Raw genomic sequence first — 12,823 nt, 5'->3', positions numbered from 1 at the left:
ACCTGGCCTCGGTTTGGCGTAGCGGGGTATTTTCTCGTTAAGTTGCCAGGTGAGAATTCGTATCCCTGTGGTGGGTGTTGGCTTCGTGAACCGGGGCTGGCTCCGCAGTTCCCAGGGCTTATCTGCGTTGGACGGTGGACGTCGCTGGCGCGGCATCAGACGAGACCTGCAGGGAATGTTAATAAAAGCGTGGCAGACATTGTTGCAATTTCATCTCCCCATTCCAGCAAAACAGGATTCCTGTTATCCTTCTTTATGCTTTTTTTTTATTTAAACAATACTTTGCTACTTTGCATCGTATATATCTTGCAACGGGCTGCCGTCTGCTGTGTCCAAGGACCTGACAACAAGAACGTTGAGTTGGAGGGCAATCGACGGGTTCACGACCTTGAGGTTTGTACGAAAATGACCAAGTTTGTCAAAAGACTTTCTTAACAGTTGCACACAATGAGCGAAAAACCGTTATGGAATGGCTTGCGCAAGAGGAACAATAAACGTTCGCCTCTGGACGGCGCGCACTTTCTCCTAGAATTAAAATAAATATTGCCTGCTGGACAGGCGCTGGTGATGTTGTGAACGACGAGGGAGCTCTACCAGAGGTCGCAAACGGGTTTTGATTCCTTACCCGTACCCGGCCGCACCAGGGTCGCAAACGGGTACCCGTACCCATACCCAGGCCGGGTACGGGTACCAGTACGCTACCCGTACCCTACCCGAAATGAGTGACAAACGGTTACTCACCGGTGAACTCACGGCCTACCCGTACCGGTACCCGGCCGCACCAGGGTCGCAAACGGGTACCCGTACCCACAACCCAGCCGGTTACGGGTAGCCGGGTATTGGGTAGGGTACGGGTATCGGGTACCCGGTTGCGACCTCTGAGCTCTACGTGAGCACCGAGAGAGACGGCTGTGGAAGTCTCTCTTACCCCCACGCTTTGTCGTTCCGCTCGCGTCCCGTTTGGACGGCCTCGTGCCTCGCGCCACTCTTCTTTACTGGTCCTTTAGGTTTCCCCCCCACCCCCTCAACTTCACGAGTCTGCACTGACCAGCGCGGTGAAGTATGCTAAAGTGACCTCCCACTTGTTGTGTGGTGTGCGGAGGCTCTCGTCCGTCATTGGCAAGGTAAATTGTGCCAGACTCGAGAGTAGTATGGGTCTGCAACCTGCGGGCTTCTTTTGATGAACCGCCTTGTGACGTTATTATCAAGGACCACCGTCTCGTATTCGCACATGCATCGCGTCTTTTGAAATATAGAGTTTTTTTTTGCTGCCCCCCCCCCACTCCCCTGCTCCAAAGACCATTGGCAACACGGCTCTCTCGTCTCCACGGCTCGTTGGGCAGCCCCCCCACCCCATTCCGCTGCCGCGTGTGCAAAGGTTACCTTGAGACACTTGCCACTCTGTGTCCAACGCTCTCGATTTGGTGGCCACATCCTCGAGGGCACCCTTAGGAACGCGAGCACCCTCGAGGACAGCGGACGAACGATGCCACCTGCTGCTGCTGCTGCTGGAGCGGTGCTGGCCGATTTGACGTCGGGTCCACGTGACGTGGCTCGTATGGACGCCGCCGATTGGTAACGGCCCACGGCCACGCGTTCGACGGTAACCTCCACGCGTTACCTGTCGCTCGCAGCCAGAGTCAACATTCTTCACGAGCCAATGAAGCCTCCTGGCGCGCTCTGTGTATTGTACGGCAGGGGCTGTAGGAGATGGTGTGAGAGAGCCATCCTGTCGGTGTTTTTCGGTTGTCCAATGCCTCTCTCGACAGAGTGGTGGCGCAGTGGTTTGCACACTGCGCTATGAGCCTGGCTGGCAACTGGAATTCAATTCCGGCCACGGCTAACATCGGTGACGATATCTCAACTAGTATGGTGTAACATTGCCCCCATCACCGAAATGGTGCGAGGAGTCCATAATCCAGCAGTGGATTAATAAAGGGCTGCACATCATGCCTCTCTCACACAGCAACAGCACTTAGAAATATTATCACCGAATAGACTTTCAATTTAATAACCAAAAACTTTATACATTATAACCAAAAACTTTATACATTATGTATGTGCACTGAACTTTTTTGCCACTCCGCTGCTGGACAAGGTTCTCTCTCCCCACGCTGTGCGCGTCGTGGGGGTTATCTGACCATATTTCACAATCGTGCTCGGGTGTGTGAAGGTGGGGGAGTGCAGTCGTCCCAGCGTAGGTGTACAGTACGGCGATGGAATTTGCCGCCTCCGCTGCTCTCGGCGTTCCCCTGCGTCTCGCCTCCAGCAACCCCGAGGTTGTACGAACACGTTTCGTTGGCGGCGTGACACGTGCTACCCAGTTTCCTCGCCTGTGACGTCACGCGTCCGCGTTACGCGCGCCCCGAGTCGCCCCTGCTCCAATCCAACGAAATTTTGGGAGGGCGCCGAATGTTCGGCGAACTGTGTTGACGCTCGTTAAGCTCCATGGGCGGCGGTGGCGGCGAGGGATTACGAGCGTGCGCGAGTGGTGTTTGCAGGACAGCTCACGGTGGAGGAACGCGCCACGCCCGCGTGGAGATGGTGTGGAGGAGCGAGCACAGCACAGTTTGTTTTAGGGCGAGAATATTTTGCACACGGGGAGGGGGGGGGTCGAATTGACGCATTGTTCCACTCTGGTGGAACGGCTGGTGCAGTGGTTAGCACAGAGAATTAAGGACGGGTATAACGTGTGAATGTAATGGTGGAGATGAGGAGAATAAAATAGGTGAGAGGAAGCAATGGGACGAATCTGTGCTACGTGAATTCGGTGAAAGCGAAATTGATGACCGTAAATGACGACGAATGGATTGAATGAATGGGGAATGAGTGATAGCCATGTAATGAGAATATGAAGAGGTGGTGGTTATGAGGGGGAGATTAAGGGGTCGTGGGGTGAGCTAGGGAAGAAGTGAGTTTTGAGTGAAGAGCGAAATCTAAGTGAGCTAGGGTGACTGTTTAATGCGGAACGGGAGTACACAGGTAGCCGATGCAGTTACGTGAGGAGGGTCGAGATATTGGTAATTGCAGGGAAGGTTCAATATGATATATATACGTAATACATCTCTTGGGATGGCCACATTTTTCTCAACTCTTTGAGTTGGCGGTCTTAAACTCGAAAATAGCCACACAGTTGTGTGGCTTCTGGCGGCACTGCCACGAGAAGTATCCACACTCGCTGGCCAGGATGTAGCACGGCTCACGGATGTGGACAGTGGAGCATTGTGGCTGGCGTATTCATCGCCTTGGTTCATTTAAAATTTCACACGATGTCCACAATGCGCGCTGTGGCATTTAACAACAATCCATTTACACTATGAGACCTCCATTACCAGTGGCTAAAATATAGTAATAGGTTTTTACCCTTTCAACTGGTACAAAAACTGACACCTTTATACAAGGCATCATGTTTGCAATAACCACAACACACGCAGTCAAAATGCAAACAAAAAGAAACAACTCTGATGATGATAATGATATGCAATGTCCTTGAAGTTGATCGGTCCACACCCAAGACAGCTTTTCTTAGAGCCTAGTCTCCATTGGTGTTGGACCAGATGACGCCAAAAGGCCTTATTGCAAACATGATGCCTTGTATAAAGGTGTCAGTTTTTGTACCAGTTGAAAGGGTAAAAACCTATTACAACAATCCATTTACCAACAACCCATTTAACAACCCGTGTTTCTCAGAATGACCAGCGATGCGTTAAAAAAGGCAACAACAGGAGCACCAATTCCATCTCCCGGCGCGGCAGTTGAGACATTGAGCACGTTTATGACACCCCCCTGCCTCTCTCTGGGCACCCAGCAGCATGAAGGGGTTCTTCACCACAGTTCGTCGATTGGCAAGTCGTGTGTGGTGCAGTAAAGTATGGGAGCTCCCACCTCTTCCAAAGTTTCTGACCAGCGTGGAAGAGTAGGCCAAAGTACCTTCCAGACGGGCTCTTGGTGGCGCGAACGAGCGGCGTTGCACCTTTACCTGGGGGGGCACGCGCCTCCACTGCCATGCGTGCGGCGTGATGCGTGCGGCGTCATGCGTACTTGCGCGCAGTATTCGTTCCGTGCGTTTCGAGTACCAGAATAGATTTGAATCGGCGAGTCGGTGGATCGTTACATTCCTGATGGATGCGCAACGTGCCCAGGCAGTGCTCGCGAGCCGGCGGAGCTGCAAGCGCGGCAGGCAGGTGCGTGGTACAGACGTTGAGGAAGTGCGTAGCAGCGTCGGTGTGCACGTGTGGAGCGCACTAGCGCGCCACGCCTCGCTTGACTTGACAGCCCTGGGCGGTGCCCGACTTGCCAAGTCGTCCTTCGGGGCGCGTCGCGGAGATAATGAGCGCCCGATTTTTTTTTTTGTAATGGCATCAAAATGTTACAAAGCGACGTCTGGGTTCTTTCGTCGTTCGCCCCGGATGCGAGATGATGAGTCCCTTTCGGCGTTGCTGTCTTGATGGACGGGAAGCAAATTGACCACGTGCTCCATCGCACAGGAGTTGCAGTGTCTTTCATCTTCCACCTGCGCGCGGGGTATGAGCTCGGAGCCATCCGTGGCACTGCATGCAGCAGAGCGATCTGCGAGCCGCCTCGATGGGCGAGATCAACGCCCATTCGGATTTTCGGTTGCATGCGTGCGGCTTTTTCCCCAAAACAACACGGTGCGTACAGTGCAAGCGGGCGTGCCGCAACCACTCTAAAGGGTGCGGGTCGACATTCTAGTTCTCGCGGTCAACTCGGAGTAGATAATTATTGTCATTTCATGGAAAGTTAACAATGGTCTCCCCCCTCGCCTCCATGAGAATGTGGACTTGCGCCGTCGCTGCTTATTTTTGTCATTCCAAAAGTAGGACGAAATACTCCCTCCTAGCGGGGGAGGCCTTTCCACCGATGGTGGCGTGAACACGCCAATTGCAGGGCCGCACCGTTTTACATTGCCCTCCGAAAGCGCGTCGGCATTTAAGAGAGCGACAGTCGGCCTTTCACAAATGGCAAGCCGTGACGAACCAGAGCATTTGCAATGGAGGTGCCATTTCGCAAAAATATCTTCTCGGAAGTTGTTGCACACTGTAAATGAAATTACATTAGGTGTATCATCGGCGCGTGTTTTAGATTTAAAATAAATCAATTTCCCCCTCCCCTGGGCATGCCAGAAACCCACGTGTTTCAAATGCAGCCGGCGTTATTATTCCGCACGCTTGAATCAAATTATCTCGTGCACCAGCTGCTGTTAGTTGTTGCGTCTCACGGTCGACGTAATCGGATGGCCGGCTTCCTCCCACCACCTCGGTACCGTCGGGGTTTTTACCGAGTTACGGCCGAGAGTGAAATCTCGCATGGGGTACCCTCCCGGCCCAGCCAGGACCGCCACCGCGCGCCAGTCCTTGGTCACGTGCGAGGGTGGCGACTTGTGGCGCGGGTGGCGACTTGTGGCGCCATAGGAGGAGCTCTCCCCTGGGGGTTTGGGGTGCGAGAGGAGGGGGGAGAGGGGGCAAACAATGCGGATCCGGTCGTCGCAACGTTATCCAAAAACACACGATTCTTTGTTTGTGCATTAGTAATCTTTTGTTTGATTGTCTCTACTTTACAAATGCATCGCCTATTTATTTAGAGACGTGAACACTTGCCATGGAAATATATTCTGAGGGTGAAGTGTAAACGGTAAGTCGATCGCGCGCGGTGGGGTAAAATGTGGGTACGTCTGGCCAGCGGAGAAGAGATTAAGGGGCTGTCCATTAATGACGTCACGCACCTAGGGGTGGGGGGGGGGTCAGACATTTGTGACGATGTGTGACGAGGGGGGGGGGTTTGAGAAATGTGACGTCACATCAAAATGCGCAACTTTAAATAAATATAGACAACACGTTCTTCTTAATTAAATAGACTTTGTAATAAATGTTTTCTCCTACAACATCATAGTGCAGTGCCACATTAAATACGCACTACAATGACAATAGTTTCAAGCGATTTGAAGCATGTTTTTTTTTGGGGGGGGGGGGGCAAAGCTTTGTAACGTCATATTTGAGGGGCGGTCTGACTTTTTGTGACGCCGTGTGACGAGGCGGGAGGGGGTCAAAAATCGTCCAAAATCGCGTGACGTCATTTATGGACGGTCCCTAAGGCAAATGCTCTCCAGAGTGGCGGCTCTCTGGAGCCCCCTCCCCGCGTACGACCCTTCCACCAGCATTGGCGTGAGCTGGCAACTGCAGGGCTGCGCCGTTACCTTTGATTTAATCGTGTTTATGAACATGTAATTGTTTTTGTTTGAATCGAATAAAAGTTTGACTTGCTGTAATTTTTGCCTACATTCCTTCCAACTCTACTCTGTATCGTTCGCTGTGTTGTTGATACTTTGTTTCTAACCCGTGTTTCGTGTTTACAATCGATGACTTTCAGCCCTTTGTCATTCCGCTGATGGATGAAGCCCTCCCCACACTGTTACCAGTCATGGAGTCTGTCTGACCATACTTCACCACGCCGGGCGGTGTGGGTTGGTGAAGGGGTGGTGCCCAGGACCGGTTTCGGATATCGCCCGCCACGAACGTTAGCCGTGACCGGGAATCTAATTCGGGTTGCCGGGGTTCAAAGCGCAGCTCCCCACCCCAAAGCGGACGCTGCTCTACCTCTGAACGCTGCAAAGGCCTTGGCGGAAACGCGTTTCAAATTGTGGCCGCCGGAGGAGAGCGCTACTCTGGACTGTGGCGCTTGGATGTCTTAACTGTTTTGCGAGCGTTGACACGTCGGCACACGTCGGCATTAGCGCCCTGGTGCCGCCTCTTGTAAAAGTGGCGCCTTTGAAGCCATCGCCAGCCCGCCTCAGGCTTGTACGGGCAGAGTGGGGTGTGGGATTACAAAGCCACTTCGGTGAACGTGTGGCTATTTTCACGAGGGAATCGCGAACTCTGGTGGAGGATTAACATTCCATCTGCTGATCTCTTTATAATCTGCGCTATTAGGACACGGAGCATGTGATCTGGACCTATGGCTGAATATTGAGGAATGTTCAGGCATTTTTGGACTTGTGTGTACAGTAAATGCATAACGGGTAAAGGTGCATCCCTGCAGTTTTCTTCTCACGCCAATGCTGGCAGAAGGGCCTTCTGGACAAATATTTTGGAAGTGATGGGAGTACCCACATTGTATCCCACCACAGGTCACACGTGATCTGTGTGTTTTATATTCAGTATATAATAACGTGTCTGTTCTGCACGTAATCGGTTGACACTTGGGCAGTCCCGTTGGAACGTTATCACGTGCCGATCGGTTTGATCGTCACTCGGATTGAACTGGATTCTGCTATCGATTTTGACGACGTTGGGATAATCGATTCTGTCGATAATTGTTTTCACAAACGCTACTTCCACCACACTAGGCGCAAGTCAGTTTGGTGAAGGTGAGCGCCCTGGAACCGGTTCGGATTTCGCTCATCACCGTTGTTATCCATGGCCGGGAGTCGAACTCGGGAATCGGCGTTCCTAGCATGGTGTGCCATCGCTCTACCCACATTTATGCTAAAACAGAAATCATTCGCATTCACCGTCCTGAGTCTCTCCCGCGCCGCAATTGGAGGGATGCCATCGGAGGCGCGCGAGGCACGTCGCTGCAGCGATGCTGCGTACCGCGGCCTCCTGACCTTGCTCCGGCAATGCCCGTAGGCTTGTAGTGGGGATGATGAGTGGTGATTAAATCCATTCGCGGCTCTGCTCTCATGTGACCAGGCACATAAGTGAAATGTCTGACTCGGTTGTGGATGCCACATTTTGCTTAGTCCAGCAAGTTTGAAAGAGTTCTAAGTCTGTCGCCACGCCGGTCAGTGAGGATTCCGATGTCGCTCGGCTCGGATTTGTCGCCAGCTTCATAGTGCAGCGCACTCGCCGCTGCGCCACCGCTCGCCAACAGAAACCCATAGACGCATAATGACCTACAGAATCGCACAGTCTAATACAGAGGGTGTTTGTTCCCTATGTGCAGTGCGCTGTTCATTGCGTTGGAGCTTCGGAACCTGTTCGATACTCGTGTGCGAGGTGCGATACTGGGTCTTAAACGATGATGATGACCGTTCATCATAAGGATTCTCCAAAGGAGACCCAATGGGTATCAACGGAGTCCACGCACAAAACGGGGTCATTCGTCCAAGCGAGGCTTAGAACCACTATTGCAATGAGACGTTATAGTGGCAGTGTGAGGGGGTAGTAGGGGAGAGGTGGGGTGGCGTGGCAGTGTGAGGGGGTAGTAGGGGAGAGAGGGGGGCCGTGGCAGTGTGAGGGGGTAGTAGGGGAGAGGGGGGGGACCGTAGCAGCCCCTTGGCGTGAGCTCCCTTCCTGGAGTCGTTGATGCCTCTGCGTTATGCAACGACGGCGCGTTTGATGTGCACCCAGAGGAAGAAGCGAGGGGCCCCTCGAACAAACTCGCCAAGTGTTTGTGTCCCCCCCGCTGCTCCTCTTTCTTATGTAACCACATCCCGCCCCCCCCCCCCCCCCGCTACAATGCCGCCTCGAGCCCCGTAGGGGTCCGTGGGACCCCAGTGGTGAAATCCCCGCTCGGGATGTTTTGCCCCCTGTTTTACCTTTCCCTGGATTTATTTATGAATAGAATTTCTTCCGCCGCTGCGCAGGGGGCGGGGGATGAAGGGCTTTGTGTTGGATTGAGATAACGGCGGCGAGATAAACCTCGGTGCATTGTGCGGGCAAACGCGCGTGAACCTTCCATTGTAAATATCGGCGGCGCTAAAACATCAACGGAGGGCCCAGTGTCAAAGCGGGGTCGGCGACGGTGACCGCCGTCCGCGGGATCGCCCCTTCGCTTGCGACGGTGCGGTGCGTGACGCAGAGCCGTGCGCGCTCTCTCGCTGATGTTGTTGAATCGGGAGAGAACTCAGAGTGGCCAGGGGAGGTCTCGTTCATTTCCGGCAGTCGCATGCTGGGGCATTATCGTGGCTAGCAAAGGGCGATGATTGCTGCTCTGTGTGTACCGCATAATCCCAAGCGAGTACTTTGCAGGCAATAAATCAAAATTGTAAAATGTGCACCCAAGACATCGGCACACAATGGCCAACTCTTGCGACTGATGTCGGGGGATCTTTCACGTCCAGTCTTGAGCGGACAGCGTGTAGGATTTTAATGGCTAGTAGTGCCACAGCATCGCAGAGATAACCGAGGGCGGCTGCCAGATTCAAACCGCAAATCCCTGCAACAAGCAGCGAATACACCACTGCTGGGTTGTGTAGCCTCACCAGGGATAACAAGGATGCCTTAACCATCGAACAAAGACGGTTACTGCATTGCTCACTTACGGTTGTGCTTCTGTGGCCGTCTGGAACGCTCTTCCTTACGATATTAGGATAGCCACTGGAGCTATGCACTTTAAAATCTAAATTGGAAACTAATTTTTTCGAACTTTTGTGATTAGTTTGTTGTCCTTCGCCTGTACCTCTGATTAGCACGGCTGACTACATAAGGAGCGAAAGAAGTTCAACATACATACATCGGTTGACGGCCAATGATGAGCCGTGTTACGTGTACTTTACACGCACAGGCCCTTTAGGTCATGTGAGGATGTTATTTTTTGTGGTCTCGCTGACCTATTGGGGCGGGGGGGGGGGTTTGCCTGGTCATTGAGGGGTCAGGCGACTTGAGATCGCGTGACATTTTTCCCCGAAGCGCGCCCCGCTGTGCGTCCCGAGCTTGACCACATGACCCACGGTCGTAGTCTTGCACGCTGCCTTTCAACAAAGGAAACATGTTTTTGCGCTCTTTCCTGTACGGCGCGCTACAGACAGACGGCCACGCGGGCCGAGGGACGGTCAGCCACTGGAGAGGCCTAGCGGGTCCAAGAGGGTGGCAGTTTGCAACTGGGGACGAAAAATGGATACACAAGTGTTTGTTGAAATTTGTGTACACTGTGCAGTAAGCATTGTTGTGGTCGCACAGACTGGTTCCAGCCATCATAATGTGGAGTTTCCGCCAGTGGCTCTGGTCCAGCAGTGGAGATGAGCACTACTACCTCATGCTCGCTTGAGCATGAGACACTTTCTTCACCTGAGGACGGCTGCTTGCGTTGTGGCCGAAACGTCGTGAGAATTATTTTATTATGTTTAGTTTTTATTATTTTATTATTTCCCTTCTACGTGACTTTACCCAAAGAACCAAGAAGATGAATCCCTGCAGTCACAAAAGCTTTAAATCGAAATCTCTCTCTCTTTGTTGCTCTACACTATTATTGTTATTCTCATTATTATTACTTACGGCCCTTTGTCAACCCGTGACTGGATGAAAGCCTCCCCGTGTAGTCTCAGTCACGGGGGATGTTTTACCATACTTCACCACGCCGGTCAATGCGGGTTGGCGAAGGCTGAATAGCTGACCGCAGTTACTCAGGCCTACGCGGCACTCAAGCCTCCCCCGCCGCGCCCCACGGAGGAGCTCTGCTCACCAACTTACCCGTGCCGCCGCTGTCTCTTCCCACACCCCGATATTTGTGTCCTGCAGGTGACATCCCCTACCTGGAGTCGGAGAGCGTGTTTGACGGAACAAAAACGGACGTGGGCAGCATTGTGCTGGCTCTCTACAGCGGCCTCTTCGCTTACGGAGGATGGTGAGAGCCACAGTCACTATCCTACGCATCGTCCATCATCACCTGCAGCCATGATCAATACACTGATGGGTGAGAGCCTCCCCAAGCAGTCACTCTCTCCCACAATTCTGCGATGTGCTAATCCGCCCAGCGCCTGCTGCGTACAATAACTGATTTCATCGCTTCATCTCCTTGGGGGGCGTCCTTGCGCTGTCGGCTAGATGGTAATGGGGAGGAGGATGTGGGACCAAGATCAAACAAAGATCCGCGTAATGCAAAACACATCAGGCTAAGACAACAGTCATCATTCTTAATGTACGTAGAATAGGATGAGGATGGCGAATGTCTTACCTGTTGTTTATTGGTTAACGGTCTACCTGCAAAATGGCGTTTTGTGGTCCATGACCTTCGACAAGCGAGGAGCAGCTAATGGATTGAACCAGCACGCACCTGGGCAGCACGAATGAGCACGTTTGACCTGCGATCCGGATAATCTGCCCATGGATGAACGAGGGAAGCGCTCGGATATCTGATATTTGGGCAATCGAATACTCGAACGGATCATCAATTCGAATACTCGACTGGTTGGATAACACGGACGGGGTTGGGGGAAAAAAACGAATCTCAAATCTGTTGTCAAGTGCACCTCTGGACGGGATCCCTCCACGTTGCACTTATTCCGGCTCAGAGGAGTCATTTTCACGATGATGATGATGATTATCGCGTTGTCAGTTTTCCACCGCAAATTGATCATTGTGGTTCACGTTACATTTGTACATTTGTTCGCTTTGTTGTACTTCCAGTACCGATAGAGATCACCTTTTAAAGGTCTTGAAATGCAGTTTGCTCGGCAAAAGCCTGCCACGAGTCTTCTAATCATTGCGACTTTACAATCTACAACGCTTATAAACACTTGTGTTGTACGATGCACGATAGAAAAATAAATAAATCCATGATAAACATGATGATATCATGTAATGCTCATGCCTTAAATTGCTCCCAAAGCCATTTTGCAAAATACTAATTTAATCGGCAATGACTAGTTAATTAGAAGGTTAATTATTGCACTTATGGTATTCCATTAATATCTCTTTGGAAAATATAATTAGATAAAAAAAGAATGAGCAACGATAATCACGTGACAACGGTATTTTGTCAAACGGATGACACAAATATCACGGACCTTGCTTTATACGGCACGTATATATCGCCGTACCCCGGCAACACCGCTGACGCTGCAATGTGCATCGTGTACTCGTTTTACACGCAGTCGTAAACATGTCTTGTGCGGCACGTGTCCAGTGGGCGCACACAAGCGGGCGCACAGCAGCGGGCACACAGCAGCGGGCACACGGAATCCGCCGCCACGCGTTCCCATGATGCGTCATCGCGTGGCTGGCAGCGTCTCCCGCTCGCTCCGTTTCACGACAGTGCTCCCTTTGTACTCACGGCGGCGGCTGCATTGTGTTTCGAGCGTTCGTCACCAAGCGGACGAATCTTTAAGCATGCGTGAAATCGTTCGTGATGGCCCCTCTGCTCGCGCTCGTTTAATCTGCAGACGAGGTGACGTGACGGAGAGCCCAGCCGCCGTGCCGCTATTGCTGCGCTCGCGCGTTTTCCCATTCACGCGTGCGCCGCTGTTGTTGTGTTAGCGTTGCGCCCGGCACTCTGCCAGATGCGCGTCCTCATTAAGCCGTCGGGAATCAACCGTTGAGCGAGCGGCCCGGGCCTGATCGTATTGTTTAAAACGGCGTTGTGTCTCCATACTCAATCAAATGCTGGGGCGGCGGTGAGCTACCGATGAAAAACAAGCCACACAGTATTGCGGTTGTGCCCATGCAGCCTAAAACCACGGACCACACAGTTACACCACTGTAGTCTGCGCTAATTTTAACGGAGGAGGAGGAACAACAAAACAACATGAACTCTCACCTGAAGCCCTTTCGTCGTGGCCAGCAGCAGACCTCGACATCAGCAATTTAGCTGCTGAAGATATTCCTGACATACGCAAGACTAGAGCTGGTGAAAATTCCACATTCCCATGGTAGAGGCGATTCTTTCCATAGCAAAACCACTGCTGCCTATGCCACCAAGTGGCACAAATTTTATTGACCCCCGGTCTGATGAGTCGACGTGCAACTTGGAAATTAACTCGCGAATTTCCGATGGTGATCCAAGTGCTTGTATAACCACTTGGAATTTAACCATTACATTATTATTTCTTTAGAAACTCCTCGCCGAGTTTCCAAAACTTTTTTTT

General features: G+C 52.1%; 1 protein-coding gene across 1 annotated transcript in view; it reads left to right on the top strand.

The window, feature by feature from the left end:
- The window catches only part of SLC7A5 (solute carrier family 7 member 5), a 62,221-nt gene that overhangs the window by 34,881 nt on the left and 14,517 nt on the right, over nt 1–12,823 (top strand). The window contains exon 4 of the mRNA XM_061547621.1: nt 10,479–10,584. Within this exon, the coding sequence (XP_061403605.1) occupies nt 10,479–10,584 (106 nt within the window). The remainder of the gene's footprint in view (nt 1–10,478; nt 10,585–12,823) is intronic.

Source organism: Lethenteron reissneri, chromosome 9 (genome assembly GCF_015708825.2).
Source record: "Lethenteron reissneri isolate LAM-NWPU_2019-01 chromosome 9, ASM1570882v1, whole genome shotgun sequence".
NCBI lineage: Eukaryota > Metazoa > Chordata > Hyperoartia > Petromyzontiformes > Petromyzontidae > Lethenteron > Lethenteron reissneri.
This window is presented reverse-complemented; position numbering and strand designations above follow the sequence as displayed.